Source organism: Neopelma chrysocephalum, unplaced genomic scaffold (genome assembly GCF_003984885.1).
Source record: "Neopelma chrysocephalum unplaced genomic scaffold, ASM398488v2 Primary Assembly neopelma1_44, whole genome shotgun sequence".
Lineage (NCBI taxonomy): Eukaryota > Metazoa > Chordata > Aves > Passeriformes > Pipridae > Neopelma > Neopelma chrysocephalum.
The window spans coordinates 16054495-16078564 of NW_020897703.1; the positions used below are offsets into that span (position 1 = coordinate 16054495).

General features: G+C 37.0%; 1 protein-coding gene across 8 annotated transcripts in view; it reads right to left on the bottom strand.

Annotated features, from left to right (window-relative positions):
• Positions 1-10562: 10562 nt before the first annotated feature.
• Positions 10563-24070, bottom strand: part of CSRNP3 (cysteine and serine rich nuclear protein 3) — a 102789-nt gene continuing 89281 nt past the window's right edge. For all 8 annotated transcript variants that reach the window (XM_027678711.1, XM_027678710.1, XM_027678713.1 and 5 more), the window contains 3 exons: positions 22055-22314; positions 14835-15131; positions 10563-13321 (listed from right to left, as the gene is read on the bottom strand). In XM_027678711.1, the coding sequence (XP_027534512.1) occupies positions 12278-13321; positions 14835-15131; positions 22055-22314 (1601 nt within the window). In that variant the 3' untranslated portion in view covers positions 10563-12277. The remainder of the gene's footprint in view (positions 13322-14834; positions 15132-22054; positions 22315-24070) is intronic.

Sequence of the window (24070 nt, forward strand, 5' to 3'; positions counted from 1 at the left end):
AAAAAAGTAATTCTCACTGAAATATGTATTTATGATTATTCTAATGGAAAATCTGCTTATCCCAATACTAATCTTTTGTTTAGCCAAAACTACTTCTATATAGGTTTTTTTATATTTCATGAACTGTAACATTTATGACAGTTATATTGTAATAGATTCCCAGCCTCTTAACATTTACACATTTTTTCAGCATTTTTCTCATTATTACTTTTAAATTACTTGTTATCTACTAAACTCACTTTTCTCCCCTACCTTTTAGTGATTTATGCCATGTTTACCTCACAGGTTTCTAATTTGATCTGTACGTGATCTCTTGTGTGAACACCTGAATGTTTTCTTTTTCTTGTTTCTGTTTCCCCTTTTACAAATGAGTGACCTCAGTTCTATCAGTCTGAGTGAGACCTTGGCCTTCCTAAATATTCTGCTAACTATAGAAAATAATACAGCATAATCAAATATATAATCTATTTTTAAAAAAATTTAAAGTGAAGACAAAAATATTTAGCTGCATGATCAAATATATAAAGCTGAGAATAAATTCGAAGGGGTGGGTATCAAAGATTGAATAGAACAAAATACATTAATAATAAATTTTTTTCTAAATAATATCATTACAGATAAATGCTGATTTAGGTATTGGGTCTGGTGGGTGGATGAATGATGATATGTGAGGTTTTTTACTTCTACTGGGGGGAGGGAGTCTGTGGATAATTTAATGGTATCTGCAGAATGAGTTCAGTTTCTGAATAAAAGCAAGAAGAAATCCTTTTAGTCGTTCTAAGTCATCTAAAAGACAAAAAAGTGAATAAGCAAGGACCAGTGATAATTTGTTGGAAGCATTACCTTAAACTAATTTATTTTTCTGGCTTGATAATGCCTTTACGTTGTGTCTTGGCTTCTGTAGGGCTTTTGGTGACACTTGTGAGAACATCCTGTGAAGTTAAAGCTGAACAACTTAAAATAACTTGATAAACTGTGAACAGAAATTGATAAAAAGCCTGTACTGGGAAGGGTTATTAATTCCACTGTGAAACTGGAAGGTTGTATAGAACAGCATTGCCTGTGTCCTCTGATAAATGTTTTAATTTGGTAATGGAATACAAAGTATTACTTTTGCAGATCAAACCAATATTGGAAGGGCAACAAAGGCTCTTGACAAACTGGAGGAGATGAGGAAAAACAGAATGCAGGTCAATAAGAAAATTGTTGAACAATATGAATAGAGGATGGGAGATTACACAGAGAGCAGCTGTGTTGTGTTGAACCCCAGTTATGAAATGGGAACTCAGTGTTCAAGGAACATGTTCTAGAAGACAAGGTATTTAGCACAGTGTTTTAAAAGGACTTGTTCTTTTAGTTCTTAGTTCTCATGTTATACAAAAAAATGCATTATATTATTTTTAATATCACCAAAGGATAAATTTTTCATGCAACCCGTATCTCTTAGAAACTTGTCAGACTGGAATATGCATATGTTAATATCATTTATGAACTCATTACCAGTTGGGTTTTTGTGGTTTTTAAGAGGTACTGTTCCAAACGAGGGTAGAATTTGAATTTTAAGGAGACAAGTGTTCTCTTGCACTCAGAGGGAGGAACCTCTTCATGAGCAATGCTAGAGAAGCTCCACTTTGTATTTTTTGTTTTTCTGACTGGTAATCTAAGATCATATCATAGCAGATAGAGCAATATATGCAGTTTTTACTCTGTTTTCTGCAAAGATTAGGTGTAGCAGTTCACCTAGTTATTATATTTTGTCTTTAGTTCTAAGTGTGAAAGGCAAAAATTAATTCTGTGATTTAAAAATTACCTTTTAAGATTTTCTTTTCATTTTTTGAGACTTCTGGTCTAACATGGGCCAGTTGGACAAAATTCCTATTATGCTCTTGTTTTTTTAAGTATGTTTACTACCCTTTAAACTATGAGTGACATTTTAGTCTGTATTTTTGCAGTACTTAGTACAGCAGCAGTTCAGCCTTACTTGGATTCCCTACTACCTGCCAGAAAAGAGGGAAGCAGATCTAAAACTTTAAATGAGGTTTTTGGTCTATTCTGTTTGAAGATCTGAAATTAACTTCTATGTCTACACTGAATATTGCACTTCCAAATATTCATACACGCATGAGAGAGAGTGTGTGTATGTGTATATATATGTAGACATCATAGTAGAAGAGCAATAGGAGATCTGTAAATATGACTGGAGATTTAAAAAGTTGGATTCTGGTTGTTTTCTTGTAATTTAATAAAAAAGCAGCAGCATCTTCTGGATGTTATTAATGTTCTCCTAAAAGTGGCATTCAGAAAATTGGTTTATTGCAGGGATGTTCTCTGGCTCTCTTTTTTTTTTCTAATTTAAAGCTCTTCTTGGCCCCCATGAAGGGGAAAAAGATAAATACTATTACATATACAGCATGTAAAAATTCATACATCAATCAAATGGCTGTATAAACTACTGAAGGTTGCTACAACAGCAGGCATCAGTGTTAACCTGCATCTCACCATGCTCTCTTACACATCCAGGGAGGTAATCACAAGTGCTGAAGAAGGCTTGATTTCAGGCAAGGACACCTCAGCCCCACTCCCAGCAGGACAAAGCGGGTCCTAAACATTTTGGGACTTCAGGGCCTGTGGCTCTGGGCAGCTCCAGCCTGTGAACAAGAGGTCCACGCTTGGTTGTGGCTCTGCCTGGTTATGACACCGTTCACTGCAGTGTGAATTCGCCACACTGGAGGACTTTATCACCCTTGGCAGTAATTGCTGGTTTTCTCTAGGGTGAGTATAGAATAATGTGAGTACTATTAATAGATAACTTACAAGTGAACCTTAGTGTTAAATCTTCTTTCTTCTGAACTGGCATCCTGGTATCTTGAATTAGAACACCAGTGTTGAAAGTTGTTTTACAACATTTTTTATGTCAGTGTGGCTTAGCAAGCCCTGGAGCAGCCCATTTAACTATAGTTCAAGGCAATGCCAAAGGCAGTGTGATAGCAGACATTAATCTATTTCATTTTGTGTAACTGCTAACTAAAAACAAATAATACCCTAAATCCTGTGAGAACTTTTTTCATAATCTAGAGATCTTTATCAGTTTTTGTAAATTCAAATAATTTAGGTATATGCAATTTATCATTAAAGCACACTTAGGGACAACTTTTAGAAATGTACAGCTCAATTTTAATAAATATCAATATTTTCTTAATGAAGCAGTGTTGATTGGCAGTTTTCAAAATAAGCAGTTGTCCTGAAATGTAGCTGTTTGATTTGTAGCCATTGAAATTACTTGCTGTATAACATTACTGCAAATTGTCCACCAGGGAGAGCTGGTGCAAAATTTTATTCCAACAGCTGTTGAAAACAATTGCTTCATTACCTTATAATAAAAAATATTAAATTCACCATGATAGGCACAGGTGAATCAGATACTTTATTTCACTGGCCAAAGAAAAGTGTAGGCAGTAGTATCATGAAAGGGCAGATGGATATACCTAACAAGGCATTTCTGTTTATTTCTTTAATTGGTATACAAATATTTGAAAATAAAAACAGACACAAAAAAAACCCCTCCACACAAACTGTTTATGTTGTCAGACTATGAGGAACGGGAGAAATGCCTGAAATTTCAGAGTGTCTTTGGAGGTTCTAGAGATCTTGGGTAGGAGCTGCAGGATTAATTCTGGTTCTCTTAGTTGAGAGAGGAATCTCTTGTGAGTGCACAGCAGAAATAAGAAGCACATTCACTGGCAGCCATGATGTAACGTAGAAACCTGTTTTACTTCATTGCAAACAAATGGACAATATATATTGTACAATATATAATAAAAATACAGCTGATACAAGTGCCACTAATTAACAAAAAAAACTAATGTTAAGACTTAAAAATGCTCATTTTTGTAATATATACACTGCAGTAATAAGCCACAATAAATACATCAAATTCCATATCATTCATAATAAATACCGAAAATATAAATACAGAAGAATACAGTTAATTTGAATAAATTATTACAACGTAAGGTCTAGGTTAAGTTCTGTTGAATATTATTGTAGCTTATATTACCCTGTGGCATCTTTGATGTTACAGCTTGTTTAAAAAAAGGAAATTAAGGAAATGTGTAGTTCATGAAGCTTAAAATTATTTCCATGTACAGATTTTAAGATGAACTTTCTTTCCCTTCGCTTCTTCAAACAGTTTAAAAGCAGCAGTCCAATTAAATATCTTGCTTTACTGTTGAGATCTCCATTATTTTAGTATACAAGATAATCTGTAATGGAAAATGTTAAGTACTTAACATAATTATTTTCTCAGAAATTAGTAAAGTTAGAAGTAATGTACAAATTTTAAAGAAATGGCTGCAATTACACCACAGGTTTACTAGTCCCACTTGAGTGGATTACCTGTCTGAAAGACCATCAGCTTAAGTGCTTTTGAATCTATGCTGTGGTGTATTATTTACCACTTGCCAACTAAAATTTCAAAAGCAATTTTATATTCTTATGGGGAAATATATATATATATATATACACAGAGAGAGATGAACCTCCTGAAAGACAGGGTTGGACTAGACAGTGTAAATGTTACATAGTCTGTATTTGTTAAAACAATGAAAATACTTTAAACATATAAAAGGTAATAAGTGTTGGGTTTTGGTTTTTTTTTTACAAATTTTCTATCTATTTGCTATAGATGGAAACAAATCAAAATAACCAATTAGCCATGTTTTATGTTAACAGGTAGTAACCAGTACATTTGTATTAATAATTTTATTTGTAAAAGGTAATTACATCAGAATGCAATTTAACTTAAAAGATCAACTTTACTAAGACAATATTACAGGCTGAGGCTCTTAGGAATGGATTTGTAATCTACAGATTTTGACTATTTTTGCACTGTTAAATGTCTAGCGCTTATTTTACATCAAACAATTTTTTAACATATTTCACAAACTACACTTCAGACGTATTTCCATAGAAGCGCCTATAGTCAGTCAATTAAAAGAAGGGCCCAGCTGTTAAGCACTGTTTACAGGAGTAGTTGGTGGTACTTGTGTGAAATGGCTGGGAAAAAAACAGCATGTTTGCTTTGGGTTTTGTTTTAAGAGAACCAGCTGCCAGTGCACAGGATGATCTTTTCAAGAAGCTGAAAACTGGTGCCGAATCTGTATCTGTACTGATCCCCTGGCACCCCAGCAAAACCCAAAACTTCATTCTTAACATACCTTAAAAGTTCCAGATGGAGAAACCTAAAATAATTACCTGCCATAATGTGTACTGAGTCTCATTTGAAAATCCCAAACTAAAATGCTAATAAAAAAGGACACATATTTTGTCTTTGCTTTTAACGTCTCTTGTTATCTGAGAAACTGGTTATATGAGAATATGTGCTTGGGAGCAGAGTTAACAAAAATGATACTGAAAATGACTTTGTAATTGCCATAGGCAAAGAAAGGACATGGTAGCAGTGCTTCTAGGTGTGGCTTTGCGTTTTAGTTTTTACCCCATGCATTTGGATAAGTCTTTTATTTAATGGCCACCTGTATGTAACTGGTCTGGAAAAATGGGATTTCCTGTTTGCACTGAGTTCATGTTTGGTTTAAAGTATATTAAGTAACAGAATCAATATAATCATCTAACATGGGCAAGCTTGTAGTGAACATCCATATACTTTTCCATCCTTGTACTGGAGAAATCTTAATTTCCCATTTTCCTTCCTTTTCTTTTAATATGTAATGTTTTGGTTTGCCCTTTAGAAGAAAGATAATCCTCATCAATCTGCCTCTTGCATTCATCTTCTTTTCCTCTAAATTGTTCTTTCTATCCTCCCCTCACTCTAGTGCTTCAAGACCAAGGAGTACCTTGATTCTTGTGTTAGAACAATGATGTGTATTTGTATCCTCCTCCATTTTCCTGTCTATCATGAAAAGCCAATCCCATCTTCATGGTTTATTGGAAAAGTGATCAGTTAGAGAAGAATGCACACGAGAGGCAAACTTCAACTTGGTTCTACTGGACATTCATTCATGAAACGGAAGTGTCATTGCTAAGATCCAAATTAAGATCACTGAGTAAATAAAGGACAAAGTTTACCCTTTGACTTTTTTTGTCCCACCCCCAGCCTTGGATGAAGACTATCACCCTGTCAGTTGAGAAGCTGCAGTACAGAGCATCAGCAACGTGGTTCTCCAGGCAGTGGGACCTCCTGAGTTCTGGGTGTCCTCCAACTGCAAAGACTGGACAGCACCAGAGCAACGCACATTTTAACTCACAGAATCACAGAATGGCCTCCTCTGGAATGGACCTTAAAGATCGTGTAGCGCCAACCCCCCTGCCACGGGCAGAGATGCCTAGATCCAGTTGTTGAAAGCTCCACCCAACCTGGCTTTTCAAGATCTAATTCACAGCACAGAGGACACAGGAGTTGCCCTTTTGTTCGACTGTAATGAAAAGTCTTACTGTACAACAGACCTCCCAAACACTGACAGGAAGGAAGGCATTAAAAAAGAACACTTAGGCTGCACAACACGTTTCATGAATTGGATGTTCCATATAAAAAGTAAAATTCTTGTTATCAGCCATTAGAGTAGCAGAAAAGTCCTCAAGGTTGTTATAACTTTCCTCCTTAAGTTGAAACAATACTCTGGCACGTTTATTAGCAACAAAATTAGAAGCTGCCTTGGATTTAGGAGTGGGAAGAGACAGTGAAAAGGAAAAACTTGTGAAGAACCCAAGTGTGTGTTCACTTGGACATCTTTAAAACTAAATTGCGCTTGTTCATCACTTCACAATGTTTGCGCTTTGGATTTGACACTTCTTGGAGAAAATGGACAATTGATAATTTGCACGTGGACAATGATTACAGAGAATAGCAAAATTAAGAATATTAGAAAAACCTGGAAACACTGAAAAGGCAAATGCTGAGATTTCTCACACCACAGAACATGTAAGTCTGTTTTGAAAATAACAGTTTTCTACCATTTTAAAAAAATAGTAATCAGATTTAATATTTTAGAAATAAATTCTATAGAATATAGTCTCTGAGTTACTTCTACTTTTTCAAAGTATTTTACATCAAATGATCTGCAACCATAATAAAGTAGATAATAGAATAACTCTTCAGTCTCAGCAGGAACACTTGAGGATTTTCCCTATCATCCTCTTCTGTCCCTGTTCCTGACTGTTTCAGAAAATAAAACAACTGGCACAATGAACGTGAGTTTATACAACTCATGAGCTGTAACAATGAAGATTCTTATTTAGCAAATGCCTTTTAAAAGGATATCATGGGTCTCTTGCTTTACCTTTGAGTAAGGGCAGCTGCTTTGCTACAGGAGCAGTCCAGGCAAGGAGTTCCAACTGACAGAATTCAGCCAGCAAAAGAAGACACTGTGCAGGGGAGTAAGAGTGCCTGCTGCTTCCAAGTATGGTGTTGCAGGCAAACTACAATCTTGCTGCTCAAATGTTAAGCACTTGACAGGTAAATGTTGTATATGCAACACTGCTTTTATTCTAATTTTTCGCTGTGAAATTTCGCTGTGAAATCCAGTCTAAGGAAAGGAGAGCTTGCTTTAGCTGTGCTTCACATTAGTGAAAAGTTTCTGTTCACTTCTGGACTGGGCTTTATTTGGAAACTGGAGTAGTCTGCAGTACAAAAATTTAGTTATGATACCAAAAAAAAGAGGAATAAACCGGTATTTTGCCTGTTTTAAAGAATTATGTTTTATCACAGTATCTCCAAGTACATTACAAACCAGAGCACAGAGGATGCCAGTGACACAACAGGACAAAGGCAAAGCCAACAGAACCCAGGTCTACTCTCTCTGAGCCCAGTACTCTCTATCTAGTATATCACATTTCTATCAGAGAGTCAGGAACACCTGAAATATTAAAAAACATAATATATGTTCTGTTTTGCATACAAATATATGTATACAATCTTTAAAAAACTAGCTGTGTTTGTGAAGATATTCCCTGTGAGGTAGGGAAAGCGACATGACCGGTTTGTTATCACATTTACTGACAGAAAACACCCAGGTACGGTGTGAAACTGGCTCTGGATCAGTCAGCAATCAGTAACAGCACCACCAACACTACACGGGATTTCTGCACCACTTCCACAAAAGACAGGATTGCTCTGCTACCGGAGCACTGATCAGGCTGAACTGTATCTATGTCTGTGTACAATGGCCTTAAAATAAATTAATGCCAACTCCAACTATGATTCACTAGCAGGAGCTTGTGTAAATGAAAAACAGTAAAACTTTACAAATCTAGAACTTTCTGATCTAAATGGCAGACAACTCAATAAAGAATAGTAGAAAGTTTTACTGACCAGCTTTGAACTTTTAAGGATGTTCCAGTGGACATGAGTTATAGCTCTTAGAAAGCAATTGCAATTGCTGTAATTAATTGTGCAGAAAAGTTCTAATTTCATGTCTAACATCAGTTAAAGATTTACATATATTTAACAATGCACTTTTTTCCAAGAAAGGCGAAGTTCACCTTATAGGCAAAAAGGCATCTGGTTTTAGGTGCTGTTCCAGTGATCTTCTGTGTGAAAATTCTGGTTTATTTTAACAGAGGGAAATGCTTATGTTATGATTCATTTTCCTGAACTATGCAATATAATCATAAATGATTACCTGGTTCCTTAGGAGTGTTTGTCACTAGCCAGATATCTTGCAAAATAAAGCTGATACAACTATCAGTAAAGTAAACATTTCCTCAAATGATACACTGTGTTGACAGAAGCAAATACTGCTGGTTATCATTTAGTAATATAATACTTTTATCACACAGAAACAGCCTACCCAAAATGAAAGGACTGGTTATCAAAATGACTATTAGCCAGTTGAGAAATGGTATACAGCATGCATTATTATATACTAGCCCAGAAAATAACATTAAAATATTTTCCATACTATGATGTATTTAAGCTTGTTTTTCCTTAAATGAAGAGTATGTTTTTTGTTCTAAACAAAACATCGAAGTCTAATCAAGTGGTAGGAAATCTGACTCTCACCTGATTTCTACATCCTACTCTAGATTTCAGGTAAATTAGCCCACCTGTCAGTTAAATTAACCTTCCTGTTTGGTTAGGGCTGCAACTATTTTTTTTGTCACTCTAGTTAACTTAGACATGCTAGAAAAGGCCTTAGCTTTGTTATTTGCTGGTGTGGAATTGGCTGGGCAACAGGTTTAGTCTGTTTTTTAGAAAAGAGGTTTCTGGGGTTTATTTCCTCAGTATGAGTTTCTCTCTGTTAGAAGGGTTGTTGACATTATTAATATAACTCCATGAATTATAAACAGACTTGGCTTTATAACTTGTTGCAAGAACTAAACAAGATTTGTTTACTTTGTATCCTGAGATCAAAGCTTGATTGCAAAATACCAGATCAGACTAAAATAAAGGTATTACTGTCTACATTATCACCAGATAGTCAATTAGGAGTATTTTTTCAACTTAAATCTTATTCAGCACATTTTACTTTTTCCCAGGAATTAACTACTTAAAACATGGGAAAACAATGTATCACAAATACTTTATATAGTCACTGCTTTCTCTACCCTCTCTCTTCCAAGATGTAACTGCTTGTTATCCTGTGCTGCAGGCTTGAGAGAATTTGGCCGCATTCATCCCTGATGCCCCAATGGCATGGAACACACACATCTAAGTACTCAGAAGTTTATACAGGTGCTGATATTAACCTGGACTGGGATCTGAAGCCTGTGCGAGTGGAAATAGTAAATAACCACCACCTCAGTATTTAAAAACTGGATGAGATATATTTTATGAAGTTAATCACTTACTGTGCTTGCTGATAAAATTAAAGATATTTTTCAGGTGAAAGCACAGGGGCCAGGAAAATAATTTCTTATTGCTCAGTAAGGGGGTGAATAACAAAACAAAAGATTTCATTTAACTTTCCCCTGAGATAAATACCCCAGTAAAGTGCGTGTGGTTCTCCAACACACTCTGAGGGTAAAGAGCTGCTCCTGATCCTCATCTACTGTCCCAGCTCAAGCAGAAGAGATTTGTGCTTTTGGTGCTGGTGTTAAGTGAGAGTGCCAAATTTAACTCGCTGTTGATGCAAGATGCCTGTATACACAGAGACTTATTACATTTGCCCTTAGAAGATCCTGAACAGAATAATATTATTCTCAGATGCAGAACTTTAAGAACTAGCACGTTTCTCTTTAAAACTCAAGGGTATTTGTGTTGCAGAATACAGGTGTTTACCTGGCTACTCAGCCTTAGAGAAAGAGACTACAGTGTTCTGTGACTACAGGAGGAACAGCAGCTATGGAATTGCTGAGCCAGATAACCAACATCAATGTGCTTTCTCAGGAGGTGGAATACGTTGCAAGTTTGGAATCCAGTCCCTAGAGAACTAGACTTTTCAATGCAGTTCATATAAAACATGTAGGACTTCTTGTGGAAACAAGTAAATAAAAAACCTTTCCAGTTACTACATGGAGTAAAAATATTTTGCTAATTTAGCATAAACATTAGAGATCACTTTGCCCAGATTTCATATAAAAACAATTAAGTTAGCTTTTTTTTTCAATGAAAAGCCCATTTTACACCTGGCAGTTTTTCTACTAGAGTACTGTACATGATGTTTTAAAGAGCTTCTAACCAGAAGAGTCATTGTTACAGAGCTAAAATTTACACTGTGTTTACATGCACACTGTTAACCATCTAGATTTGACACAGATAAAACTAAGATGCTGATTCTTGTTTGACAAACAAGACAGGTCTACATTTCAACTTACTTGATGTAGAATAAATAAAATTTCAGTATTAGAAGAATAAAAATGCTAAAATAGATTTTGAAATCAAAAAAAGGCAGTGCAGAATTTCCAGTGCAGTGAAAACCTGGTTCCTATGCCTCCTTTTCTAGACAAGAGCAAGGTTGGTTAATAAATTAAAGGTTGATATACAGCAGGTACTTTTAATTCCCATTTCATTTAAAAACAAATGGATCACAAGGTAATGGATATCCATACGATGCACATGCTATTTTGCTTGCAGACTTTTGCAGCTACAAAATTTCTAAAGCTTTTTTCCTCACTGAATCTGCTGTTTCCTATTTAGACCAAATGATGCTACATTTGAGGTACGATCAGAAGTCCACAAAAGCCAGTCTCATATTTCATTAAAACTGTTAAATGTTTAGGCAATCTAGAGAGTTCCGCATTTTTTCCCATGCTTTATTTAAGCTTTGATCAATAAGGCTCTGCTTTTATAAATTGCATACTGACATATTCATAAACTGGCTTGGGAAAAACATCCAAGTTTTGTTACAATGAATTTTAAGATCTTAGAAACACCTCAGAGAGTGGGGCTATGGCATTTCTCCAGAGTAGTTCACAGTTCCCGCAGTTAATATAGTCCTGCAAAACAGCACTAAAGTGCAAAGTATCTGAATGGTTGTTGGGCTAAAAGGTGCTGTGCAAGCTTAAGCTACTGCTTTGCCATTATATACAAGATCCTTTTTCTTTGAGGTGAGGGTACTAGTTCTGGAATGCCACTGATTTTAGTTTTAATGGAGGATTGTCTACCTTTCTAGAAGATGTAAATGCCCCCTTTCTGACTATTCTGTTTGTCAAGAACAGTAAACGAGAAAACAGCACACTCTAAAAATGTGTTTCAAGACAATTTACCAGAAATGGTATTAAAAAAAAAAAAAAGGAAGAATACAAGGTACTCTAGATGAAAAGTAGATATGCTCTTTGTAACTAGCTATGGATCTTCTGCTCAAATGAACATGCTGTTCATTTTTTTCAAAACATGAATTGTAAACTACCATAAATAAAATACATACAGTACAGAACAATTAAAACTTTTTTTGTACAGTAGTTACTTTTACATTAAACTTACCATCTTTTCAGATACGTTGAAAATTAGGACTCTAAACATGATTATTTCAAAGTATCATTTTTAACATTTTTGCACAGGCCCGACAGTCAAAAACACAAAGCTTTGATTCAGATAGCTTGGCAGGTTTCACACATGTCCATAGGTAGGCTACTTTGAAATTGGTTGGCTGTGTTTTTTTACTTACATGTTTTATTTTTATCAAAAAAAGGTTTGATTATTTTTATTTAAATCTTTATGTGTTGTGCAATACCACTGCCAGTGTAGCTTGAGAAAACACAATGTGTCTGGAACATTGATTACAGTCCAAGTGTTGTCTACCTCTTAAAAAAGTAAGATTCTAGGAAAATCCGATGGGAGTGAATTTTAATACAGGAAGTCAGTCCTAGAATAATTTTAATATTAAACAGGTACCGTTTCTACCACTGGAGATTTGATGCACTCCTCGTGCAGTCTGCTCTTTTCTGGGAGGTTTAGTGAATTCTCAGCAGGGTGCTCTTGCACGTGGCTGTCGCCATTCAAAGCTGACACAAAGCCATCTGGAGAAGGACCTTTCAAGTAGGAGTGAAATTCCACTTGCGGGTGACTTGGCCTATGCTCAGTGTATAAACTGTTACGTGGAGCACTGCCATCCCCTTCAGAAGATGAGCAGCAAACAATCACTGAGGGGTTTGCAGAAGGGTAATGAGGGCTGCTAAAAGTTTCCTCTGATTGCCGTGTGTAGTCAACAAACTGTTCAGAAGTCATGTTGTAAGGCACCAGAGAAAGACTACCATTCTTGACAGCATCCCTTTCTGAGTAAGTCTCACCGATCTGGTTAGCAGTGCCAGCAACGTGGTTCTCTATTTGGTAATACAGAGTTGAAGAGTTAGTATAGTATGAGGCATTTTTAGAGTGGTTTTCATGCACAGCAGTTCCATCAGAGTAGCAAAGGACAGAAGGAAGAGGCACCATATCAGCATGGGAGCCCATGCTTTCTACAAAATCATCTGCTTTTTCTTCCTCCTCATCTTCCTCCTCATCTTCCTCTTCCTCTTCATCATCATCTGATTCACTAGGGGCTAAACTCTGTGTGCTAGAATCTGTAACTCCACTACAAAAGCTACTCCCATCTTCCTCTTCCTCCTCTTCCCCTGGGCAGTCCAAGTCCTCGGCTGACTGGGAATGCATAACTGCAGCCGGAGGTTCAGTTTCAATCTCAAAATTTTCTGCAATTGAATATTCAACCGGATGGGGTCCTGGACTCATAGAACTAGTGTGTGCACTTATCTCAGTGTGGCAGCCATTAAGTGCTGGAACTTGCTGCTCTCTATTTTTCTCCAATTCAAGTTTCATTATTGTGTGCAAAAAGTGAGTCCGTACACGGATAGGGTTAAATTCGATTCTACCTGCGGTATTGCTACACCCTTCCTTAGTGCAACCGCATGGGAAAGACATACGATCCACCTTTTAAAGAAAAGAATATAGATTAACAATACGTAGCATAAGCCTGGAGATATGACAGAACCTAGACAGCCTAGAGAAACACAATGGTGAAGTGGCATTCACCTTGAGAAATATCTGTAAGAGTAGTTAAAGCCAACAGTAATTCAGGGAGTCAGCCCCGGAACTGACCAGTACTGAGAGGAACACTAAGGGATCTGTACGTGCATCAATGCTGCACAGTAGGAAAAACACACTTCTGTTCCATTGGTGAAAGTACTACACAGTGGAACAAAAAATAGGTAGTTTTTGTATTTATGGATCTGCTACAGCTTTACTTCACTTTGTGCTCAAATCCAGGCAAAATCATTACCAGAAAGCATCTTAAAATTTGGTAAAAATTGGTAAAAGTTATGGAAACTAGACACCTATTGAAACAAAATGAATTATATATAGGAAACTATATAAAGTTGCCAATGGGGACACCTGACCACAGAAAATAGGAATAAAACCACAAGTGTACTTTAAAAGGTATCCCACTCTATTCTAGGGGCAATATTGTAATCTCAACAGACTGTGCACAGAACTTCTACATCTAAAAATACTCATATTAAGTTTTTAAAAATGTGCCTGAATCCTCATGTCAGCCAGTTCCATTAGACAGTTGAAGGTCTGTGACTTTCACCTACACTGTAATATCTAAACATCAGATATGATGCAGAGACGTACCCTATAACATAATTTAGTACGTGTTCCCCACATGTGGAGATGAAAACAGGAACAGCAAGGAGAATATATTATTTAAAATAGTAGAGAAAGTTTAGCTTGGATTTATGAGATAATGAAAAATGCATTCAGGAGGAAAACTCAGCTGCACAACAGCAACTCAGCAGAAACTAGTTGAAACCTCTTTTAGGGAATATTTTGGGACATGTACAGCTGACAACTATGTAAATGTACAATATGAAATACCTCTTCAGTCTGCAGAGGAAAAATCTGCTATATTAGCAGATACATATTTTTATTGCCTACATGCAAATTTATCATGCATAGATTTTAAGTATCATGCATGTTACATAAAGGACAGTACCACAGAGTGTCATTCATTGTTTCTCATTGAGTTTGGACTGTAATTCACAGTTGGAGTGTATGTTAATTGTCTCTAAAATCAAAGATAATATCTGTTCTGAAATCGGCAGGCTACTGATTCTTCTGTTGTCTGCATCTGCCTATTTAGGTAAAGGCTAAAGAAGAGTACAAGGAGCAGAACACTTGTATGAGAACAAAAAAACACCCTAGACCATGTATGTGCCTAAACCGATCATAAAATAAAGAAAGATGCTTTAGGAGATTGTTTGTATTGATTGCCCACTATATACTGTTAAATCAGGGCCTTAAAAAACTGGTTTGAGATCCACAAGTGTTACTAATACTTGATTTCCAATGGTTATAACTTCAACAACAAAAAGTACACACGTGGGCGTGGACACACCCCCCTCCCCCAGATAATTAAACTGGCAATAATGTAGACATTTACCTGACATTTTATGCCTGCCAGACTGCAAGTGCAGGTTTCTGGGTCACAGAAGACACGGCAGTCACAGCCACAATCCTCTCTGGACAGGCGGATGGCTCGCAGCTCGTGTTTCTCTTCCACGTCAATCTTCTTCACCCCAGACGCTCGCAGCAGCGCCCTGCGCTTCTTTGTCGGCAGAGGCTGGAGAAAGAAGTACTCATCTACCTCAGTGTTGTCCAGATCAATGTCGTCATCAGAAATGTCATCCAGCGTCAGAGTATTGGCCTCTTCAGATTCCACCGTCCCATTCTTTGTCATCTGTTGCACAGAACAATCAACAAAGTCCTGAACTGCACTCACACATATGTGTGTCACAGATGCAACTTTGTGTAATGCATTGTGAATGTGCAAAGCTGTATGTAAAAACGCTGCATGACTGCCAGTAAGTTCCAGAATATGATCACATGTAGGGTGATCAGGCATTTCTTTCACATTTAGCTTATGAATTAAATATACATTTTTAGTACCATTTTTGTAATGAAGATAATTTTTTTCCTAAGTTTCTAGTTACTTACCTGTTCTTTATTTACCTATGCTTACCATTTGTCATTGACTGCCAGATCTCATGTCTGTCTGAAATTCTAGTCTTTTCTATATTGTTTCACAAGATAATTTTTGAGACCTTAATTGATTCCTGTCTCTGAGCTCTTTGAAATTCTTAAATATCTCTTTTGAGATAGTAATTATACTACTGACAGAGGTTTAGATGATGATGCCTCACAGGTTTGTAAATGGTGTATTCGATGTACTATTTATTATCCTATTCTTCTTTAGCCTGACAAGTTGTTTGATGTCCGTATAGCTGAGAACACAGAGCAGTATTTCTGCTTAATGAGCTGGGCAGATGGCTGTGTTTGCTTCTTGAGTTGATAGTTTTAAGTCTGGAAGTCACTTAGTTTTGCCCCTTTCTATCTACATTACTCCATTCCAACCTAAATGATTCTGTGATTCCATGTTTATTAGCACTGTGTTTCACAGTGCTGATGCATACAGCTCTTCTGATGTTCTTTCTGGTTCTCTTTGGTCCTGAAAAGAACACATTTAGCTTTGTGTTGTCATAGATTGTAGTACTTCAGTCATCAGTTCAGATTATTGTTAGGTAGCTAACAAATGAATATATTTAGAAAAAAAGGAAGCAAGTTGTTAACCTCTTGTGGAGGATCTTGAGAAAAGTTTAAGAGGATTCATGCTCTTTTCCGAGAAATATGAATTTTTGAGCCTCTATAGAAACAAGTATCCTGGCACTATATTATTACCTTTGTACAGTCTAGCTCTCAAACCTTTCAAAAATTGTTTCAAAATTAAATGGCCATGAGCATTAAGAACAAACATCCAGTGCCACATTCATAAGATAGCACACTTCTGTACCATACTCCTGTAACTCATCTCATAGAGAAAGGGGTGAATATAGTTAAGGAGAAAAGGGGAAAAAAATTACTGCTCTGAAAGAAAGGTAGAGCTCACTGGTTATATCTGCCAGATAACAACCACAGGGTTCATAAAAGTTCTTCCACAGAGAAAATTGCTTGAGAGTCAAAACAATATCAAAAATTAAAACAAAATTCAGAGAGACAATGACATTCACTACAAACATGCCATTTGAATGTTTCTTACCTATAGAAAAATAGCCATTGAAACTCTTTCTTGGTTTTGCATTATTTACTTGCAGAAAATTTCACCTTGGCGTGTTATCTCAAATAAATTTTTAGGCACCAGTTTTAAATACAGATAAAATACTGAATTCATAAGTACCATAACCTGTTTCTTGTGCAGGTCAATGTTAAGACATTTAACAATTATAGTTGTAAAAGTAACTCCCCGTTTTTCTGCTAATTTGTGTCATCTCCATCTAGCTATGTTTCTGATGTATGAGAAAGCAGTCCTCGATTTTACCCATTCCACTATTTCTGCTTTTCTTATATTGCCAATTGCTCAAGTTTCCCGTTTATATTACCAGGTCATCCTTTCCACAGTCTTTTGGATTGTAACTGTCATTTATGGCATTACTGAATTACTTGACAGTGACCTCCTACTGACTGCTTACTCTTTTTGGCAATCGCAGTTTTGTGCTTGTAACAACTGTGTAAGACAATCACAGGAAAAAACTCCACAACCTAGTTACTCCTGACTTGTAAAGGCAGGTTAAAAGCCATACTCCTCCCTTTAAAGGAGGAGTCTCAGGGTCATGACGTAGTCCTTATGTACAGTTTATGTGTACACATTACACTGCACAAAGAAAACTTCTCCTGATATCAGCAATCATCCCTTCTTAGCAATTCAGCACTGTATTTAGTTCATGCAGAGATGTTCTGCCACTTCCACAACCCACTTTAGCATTACTGTTTCTTTCTCTTTTCAGTGTATTCTCAAACTTTCTCCCTGATTGAAGCCTTTGGAGTTTAGTGCCTTCATTTTATGCAATGTTTCAGCATATCATGTCTGTTATCCCTATATCATTCAAATCCCTTCTAGCTCTTTCTTCATCTTAAATACACGCATTTTCAAAATGTCCTCTCAAACTTCCTTTCTTACTCCATTTTCTCTTATGCATTTCACATTACGGTAGCTGGGAAAAGTTCTGCCTGGCCCTGGGACAATGGAGAGACTATTTACACTAAGTATTTCAACGTATTAATTCAGTAAGGTAGGAAAGGCAACATTAGAAGTCATCCCTTTGTCTGTACATTCTGCAGTGAGAGACAGGTAAATCCACACAGTGATTAAATGCATCTTGAATTAGTTGCCTGAAGCGAAGGAGAGGGAATACTCCACTGTACACAAAACTCAGCCTGAATATTCCAATCCAGAATGGCACACTTCAGGGTTTTTTATATTTTTCATTTTATGTTAGCAAGGTAGAACTAAGTACAGTGTATTTATGTTACTTGCTTGCCCTTTTTTTGGTTTCATATATAATAGGGAAATGACCTACCGAAGAAATCTGACTTCTCTACTTTTATATATGCAAGGCTCAAACCACTCCTTAAGCAGAGCACTGTTATTTAAGTTTGAAACTGGGGATGGGGAAGAATTCTAATCCCCGCTTCTTTAATTATTTTAGCATTTTATTCAATTACTCCATAATAAAAATTAACTTTTAGGGCTCTTACCCATGAGGTGAATGCTGTAACTGTTCCGCTTACAAAAGCACCTACAGAACCACACCAATCCTGTCCTGTATTTCTCCTCCTCCTCTGCAAATCTTAACTGCCTTGCTACACAGCAGTAGAGCATTAGGGAATGGACTCCAGTCACATGCTGAACACTACATGCCTCCAGCAGGCTGGAACGTCCTGGGCATCAAGCAGGATTAGGCAGCAGTTAGCCATTTCAAAGTACCTTCGCTCCTGACTCCTCTGCTGGATGATTTCCTTTTTGTCTACTCTGATTTTTTTTCCCCTCAATTTTGCCACATAAAGAACAAATGAATTAATGAACTGAAAGATCCTAACATTATTCAAACAAGTAACTGGGTAACTACAGAGGGAGTAAGATTATCATGAACCATCAAATACATTCCAATACAGAACTTCAGGGGAGTATTAAGTTCTCTTGATTGTCATAATATTGCTCATCTGAATTAAATTTGATATGTAGCTGGGTAAATTTCTCTCATAAAGCTAAAGGTTAATGTCATAACCACAGAACAAGGCAAGGGCCAATGAATATGTGAAGCCTTTGGGTGAAATTCACTCCAACTCAGTAAAATTTAGGATTGACACCTTTGCCTGTCTAGGTGGAAATTATGCCTTACAATTTCCCACAAAGGAAACCAACTGTGTCCATAGACCTGTGAGCCTTAACATCACTAGTCTCATGCTAATAGTTATAATAAATTTTAATTTGAGGAAACATTATGAGTAAGCAATAAGGACTATTCCAGCTAATTTATTGTGCTTACTCAATGTTTTCTCAAATGACTACCTTGTACCTTTCATTTGACAATATGTCTTTTATGTCCAGATTGCCATTAGAATTTTCACACTCTGCTGCTAACAAGTGTTTATGCCACTGTCAGCAGTGTTTGTTTACACCAAAGTGCTGGTGCTAAATGGTCAAAATGACTTGAAAATGATTTCAGTGTCTTTATCTGCTTTTAATTAGACATGTTTCTCATTTGGCCCTTCGCTTTTGGCAAGCAAAATAATAAACAGTACCTAATATTACGGAAGCTCAATTTCAATATATTCCTGTAGTTCTATCTTTTTTAAACAAATTCTACGAGAGAGCACTTTCTACCCACTGACTTGTATATTTTAATGCAATTCCAAAAATAAGAAAAATCCCAAGGAAACAAATTAGAAACCACACCGAAAATGTTACTTTCTGTTTGCATAATGTTTTTCAAACAGAAAAACCTCTGAGCAAACTTTGCTCTACTTCATTTCCTCATTTCCTTCATTTTTCTGTGATGTACAGAAATTCTGATGCAAACCTGATTAGCACATTTTCATTAAAGACCATAATTGCTGACATTGCCACCTTAGAATGCCATTTCCTTTTTGTGTTCATTTAGAAACTATGTGAATGACCAAGCGGCTCTTCCATCTCTATAATGGAAAATCAGCCCTGTTGTCTTAAGCAAACAAAACATGCCCAGTACTTTACAGTGACTCTTCACTAATTCAGTAAATCCTGGAGTTGCTTTTTATGTTTGAATTTTTTTTATCTCAAGTGCATAATCAGGGATGCAAGTAAACTGAGATTACCAGACTTGCTCAAAAAGGAAGTTTTTTGCTGCCTGCATTTTTATACACACCCCAGGGTGAAAAGAGATATTTTATTCTAGCAAAAAATTTAACACTACTAAGATGCAAATAAGACTCTCCTTATTCACCAAATACTTATGAAGAGATTTTGCAGGAACTTAGTCTCAATAAAGATTATCGTCTACTCAAGTGACTGGGAAGATGGAAAAACATGTTGTATTTGGAAGACAAGCAGACAGTAGGGTCTATATCCCCAAAAAAGCCTGGGCTGAAGTGAAGCAAGTTAATGAAGAAAAGAAATCCATCCCAGTCAAGAGGAGGACTATAAAAGGACAAAGAGCCCAGCTCTAATCTATATAGATGAAGGCTAAAAAGCCTCATCAAATCTTTCAAGTTAAATACGAACTGTGGTTTTTCTTTATTTACTTTTTAGCTAAGAAAAAAAAAGGAAAAGTGAAATATTTACGTGCTTGGCTATTCTTTACTCACTTCACTGGAGACTCCTCTCTTTGAGCTGATTCCTGGAAGTCAGCCAAGGGTTCTACTGTTAGTCATCAGTTAAACTCACACAGCACAATTCACACTCGATGCTCTCAAGATCCTGTTTAGAGGTATAATCTCTATCTAGTGATAAGTCACTAACACTCTAACCTGTCCAATATCTGTCTTTAATTTGCCGTTGTCCTGAGTGGTTTTATGACAGATCACATTTTACAAACTTACTAATTTATTTAAGAATCCATTTAGCTATTTAGAATCTATTTATCAATAAAAAAAAAAAAACAATTAGGAGACTGAAAAAAGTAAATACAAATGTATAGGTCATGCACACTTCCTCAAGTGTTCAGACATAAAACTCATGAACGTGGGTCATTCTATGGGAAAAATGCTGAAAGGCATTTCTTAAACTTGGAGGGTGCCACTTTGCTCTGGACAACAGCAGAGACAGAGATGTACTATCACAAAAGAAGAGGACATGCAACACAGAAATGCAGTTACAGTTCTGAATATTGTTCACTTTTAATTACAGAATTCATCTGAAAAAGAGCCCAAAATACATGTAATAAAGGTCATGACACAGGAAGTGTTTCATCTACCACAAAAACATAAAATGTTCTGCCACCAGTTTTAAAGTGACATAAGGGACACTTCCAAGAACACAATCCCCTTATCTGTTCTCTGCTCAAATACACAGTTTCTTTCCTCTGCTATGCTCTACTTTAAAGGACATTTTCATGGGGAAGCTGGCCCCAGGAGGGCCAATGGTATCCTGGGGGTGCATTGGAGGAGTGTAGCCAGCAGGTCAAGTGAGGGGATCCTGTCCCTCTACTCGGCCCTAGTGAGGCCACATCTGGAGTGTTGTGTTCAATTCTGGTCTCCACAGTTCAAGAAAGACAAGGAGCTACTGGAGAAGGCCCAGTGGAGGGTCACAAAGATGATCAGGGGTGTGGAGCATCTCTCTTATGAGGAGAGACTGTGGGAGCTGGGCCTGTTTAGTCTAGAGAAGAGAAGACTGAGAGGAGATCTCATTAATGCAAATAAATATCTCAAAGGTGGGTGCCAAGAGGATGGTGACAGACTTTTCAGTGGTGCTCAATGACAGGATGAGGAGCTATGGCCATAAACTAAAACACGAGAAGTTTCATCTCAACATGAGGAAAAACTTCTTTACAATGACGGTGGCAGAGCACTGGAACAGACTGCCCAGGGAGGTCGTGGAATCTTCCTCTTTAGAGACATTCCAAACCCTCCTGGACGTGTCCTGTGTCACCTGCCCTAGGTGACCCTGCCTTGGTGGGGGTTGCGGTTGGAGCAGGTGATCTCCAGAGGTCCCTTCCAACCTTAATGATTCTGTGATTCTGTGAAAACTGTACCAAAGATTTGTTCTGACTGGCTAAACTGATACAGCTGGGTAATTTGTCTGACACATTTCTTCTTTGATGCAGACATTCTTTGGTGAAATATTAAAGACACATAATCATATAAATTGGTACACTACAAAAGAAAACATTTTGGTATTACTGTTTCTTACTTTTTGCCAAATTCACTCAAGTTGGCCAAGAAAACAAGCACTTCCGCTTTCTGTACTTAGGGTGTTACCATTCCCTTGTCTAATAGGGCCTGTGCACAGGTCAGAAGACTCATTCTCTTTCTGGCACTCCCAGACTTCTGCTGGACATGGAAGTTCAAGGCTAACTTCCACCACTCTCTGCTTTTATTTCCCTCTCTATAGAAAACTGGGAATAAACAACAATCTCCCGCTAAAGCACTTGGAGGTACACAGCAATGACAGCTACAAGAGCACTTGGTATTATCGAACAAAAATACATCTTCAGTAAAATAAAATAAAGAATGAAAAAAGAAAAATGCCTGTTTCAATTGAAAATGTTTAACACACATTGGGCCCATATGGCTCTGGCTCCACACATTTAAATAAATAAGGCAGGGATCAAAGTCTTAAACAATTTTTACCTTTAACTTTAGAGAATTGAGTTTTTCCTCCCTCAGATGCTCTCTCAACATCTCCCGGTGAAGCCTCTCCTGTTCCATCGCAAACTCTCCCAGTGTGTACTGGCGCACACTGTTGTGGCGAGTGGACATTCCCAGTGTGCTTCCCCCTTGGCTGGGAACACTGGTGAAGCCTTGCCTTCTCGTGAAGTAATACACAGTAACACAGTTAAAATGGACATTTTTTGTTCTCTTCCGCTTCTCTCTCTTCAGGATTGAAGACGCTGGAACAGATGGAGATCACAGCATGAATAACTTCAGCCACATGGCAGATGTGTTGAGGTAAATGGAACTACACAAGTGACAACACCCGACTACCTACACATGTATAGACACTATATTCCAAGGTGTGCAGTCTAAATGAGGAGATAACATTAGAAATATTTACCACCTATGCAAACCCAGAAGCCATTACAAACTGCTGCAATCATGAACACCGTCGTCTACTTCAGAAGAGAAACTCTTGGCCAGGGCAGTTGTTTCCCATCACATTTTATCATTTTACCAAGGAAGCAACTAAATCCCAGCAAAAGGAATTTCTTTCACAGTGTCACCACAGTGATCCAGGCTTGCACCTCTTCCAACCCCTGTGAACAAAACAATGCTGCACAAGCCAGCAGTGAGAACTGCGGGCCATGCCCCTCACAGGTCTATGTACACTGCTGCCCTTCTGTCAGCAAGGCAGCACAGATCTGCAACTGCATCTCTAAAGCACTAGATCACACTGACAGAAAAGATTCCTATCTCTTATAATCCAAATTGTGATAAATTAGTGTTAGAAAAACTAGAAAAGGAGTATGTTTAGTGTTTCATACTGTCTCAGAAATTCATACTGTCATCATCATCATCAACACTGAATGATACAGGAATAATGTTGTTTAGCAGTCGGACCCACTTCATTTTTCTTTATCTTCATCTATCTTTCTGTTGCCATCTACTGAACACAGGTGTGTGTGTGCACATCTTCTAATGTGTAGGATGTTGACAAAAATGATATCTAGTATTTTCTAATTCTTTTCTGATTCCACTCACACTCATGCTCAGTTTTTCTTATACACATATGCAGTATCATATGAAACAAATTTGTTTAAAAACAAGTGCCAAATTTTAACTGTTAAATATTCTTCTTTTTGTTCTACAGACACTTAGTAACTCCTTCCCCCAATACTAATCTATTGTTTCTCACTGGTAACAATGGTGAGCCTTTAGAGAAAAAAAGACACACAAACGTTTGAGAAAGATAAGAGACATTCCCTGATTTTTAAGATGAGCAGTCCAATTTATTTGATTTATTGCAAAATGGCAACAGGTTGTTGAGAATGCAGATAATAAGTCATTGCTTTGCAGTTTACAGGCAAGAACTGCAGGTGTGTGCAGGTGTGAATGAGAGACCTCACTGCCAGGATTCAGGCAGTAAAATTATTTAAAGGGTGCCAGAACACTCTTGAATGACTTGGAACTGTTCTATAAAAGCAGTTAAGAGCAACGTGATGTACACTGCTAATCTAAAATTGCGCTGCCTCTAGAGATAGGAAGCACTTGGCTATCAGCCTTGGTTTCATAACAGGTCTGCTTTATTGTCACAATTAAAACACAGTTCAGTCTCCAATATTATTATGTAGTGAAATGTTAATCACCATGAATGTAAATCCCCAAACTTCTACACAAAGCAATGCTGTCCAAAAAACCCAGCATGATCTACCTAACTGTAGGAAAAACAAGCATATTAGAAAATACAGCCCTGTATCCAAATTACACACAGTGTGTTCTACTGACGTAACCACTTTGGGGCTCAATGAAACACTGAAATAGTATTACTTTTCCTAAATACTAATAAGTGGCTAAAAGTATAGTTTATTATATAAATAACATGCATGCAGGTATGTTAGATTATAAATATAAAACAGATACATAAGCTTAGGTCCTATATTCACTTACATGCTCTCAGTGAAGGGTGTTCCAAAAAGGTGTAGGATGTAC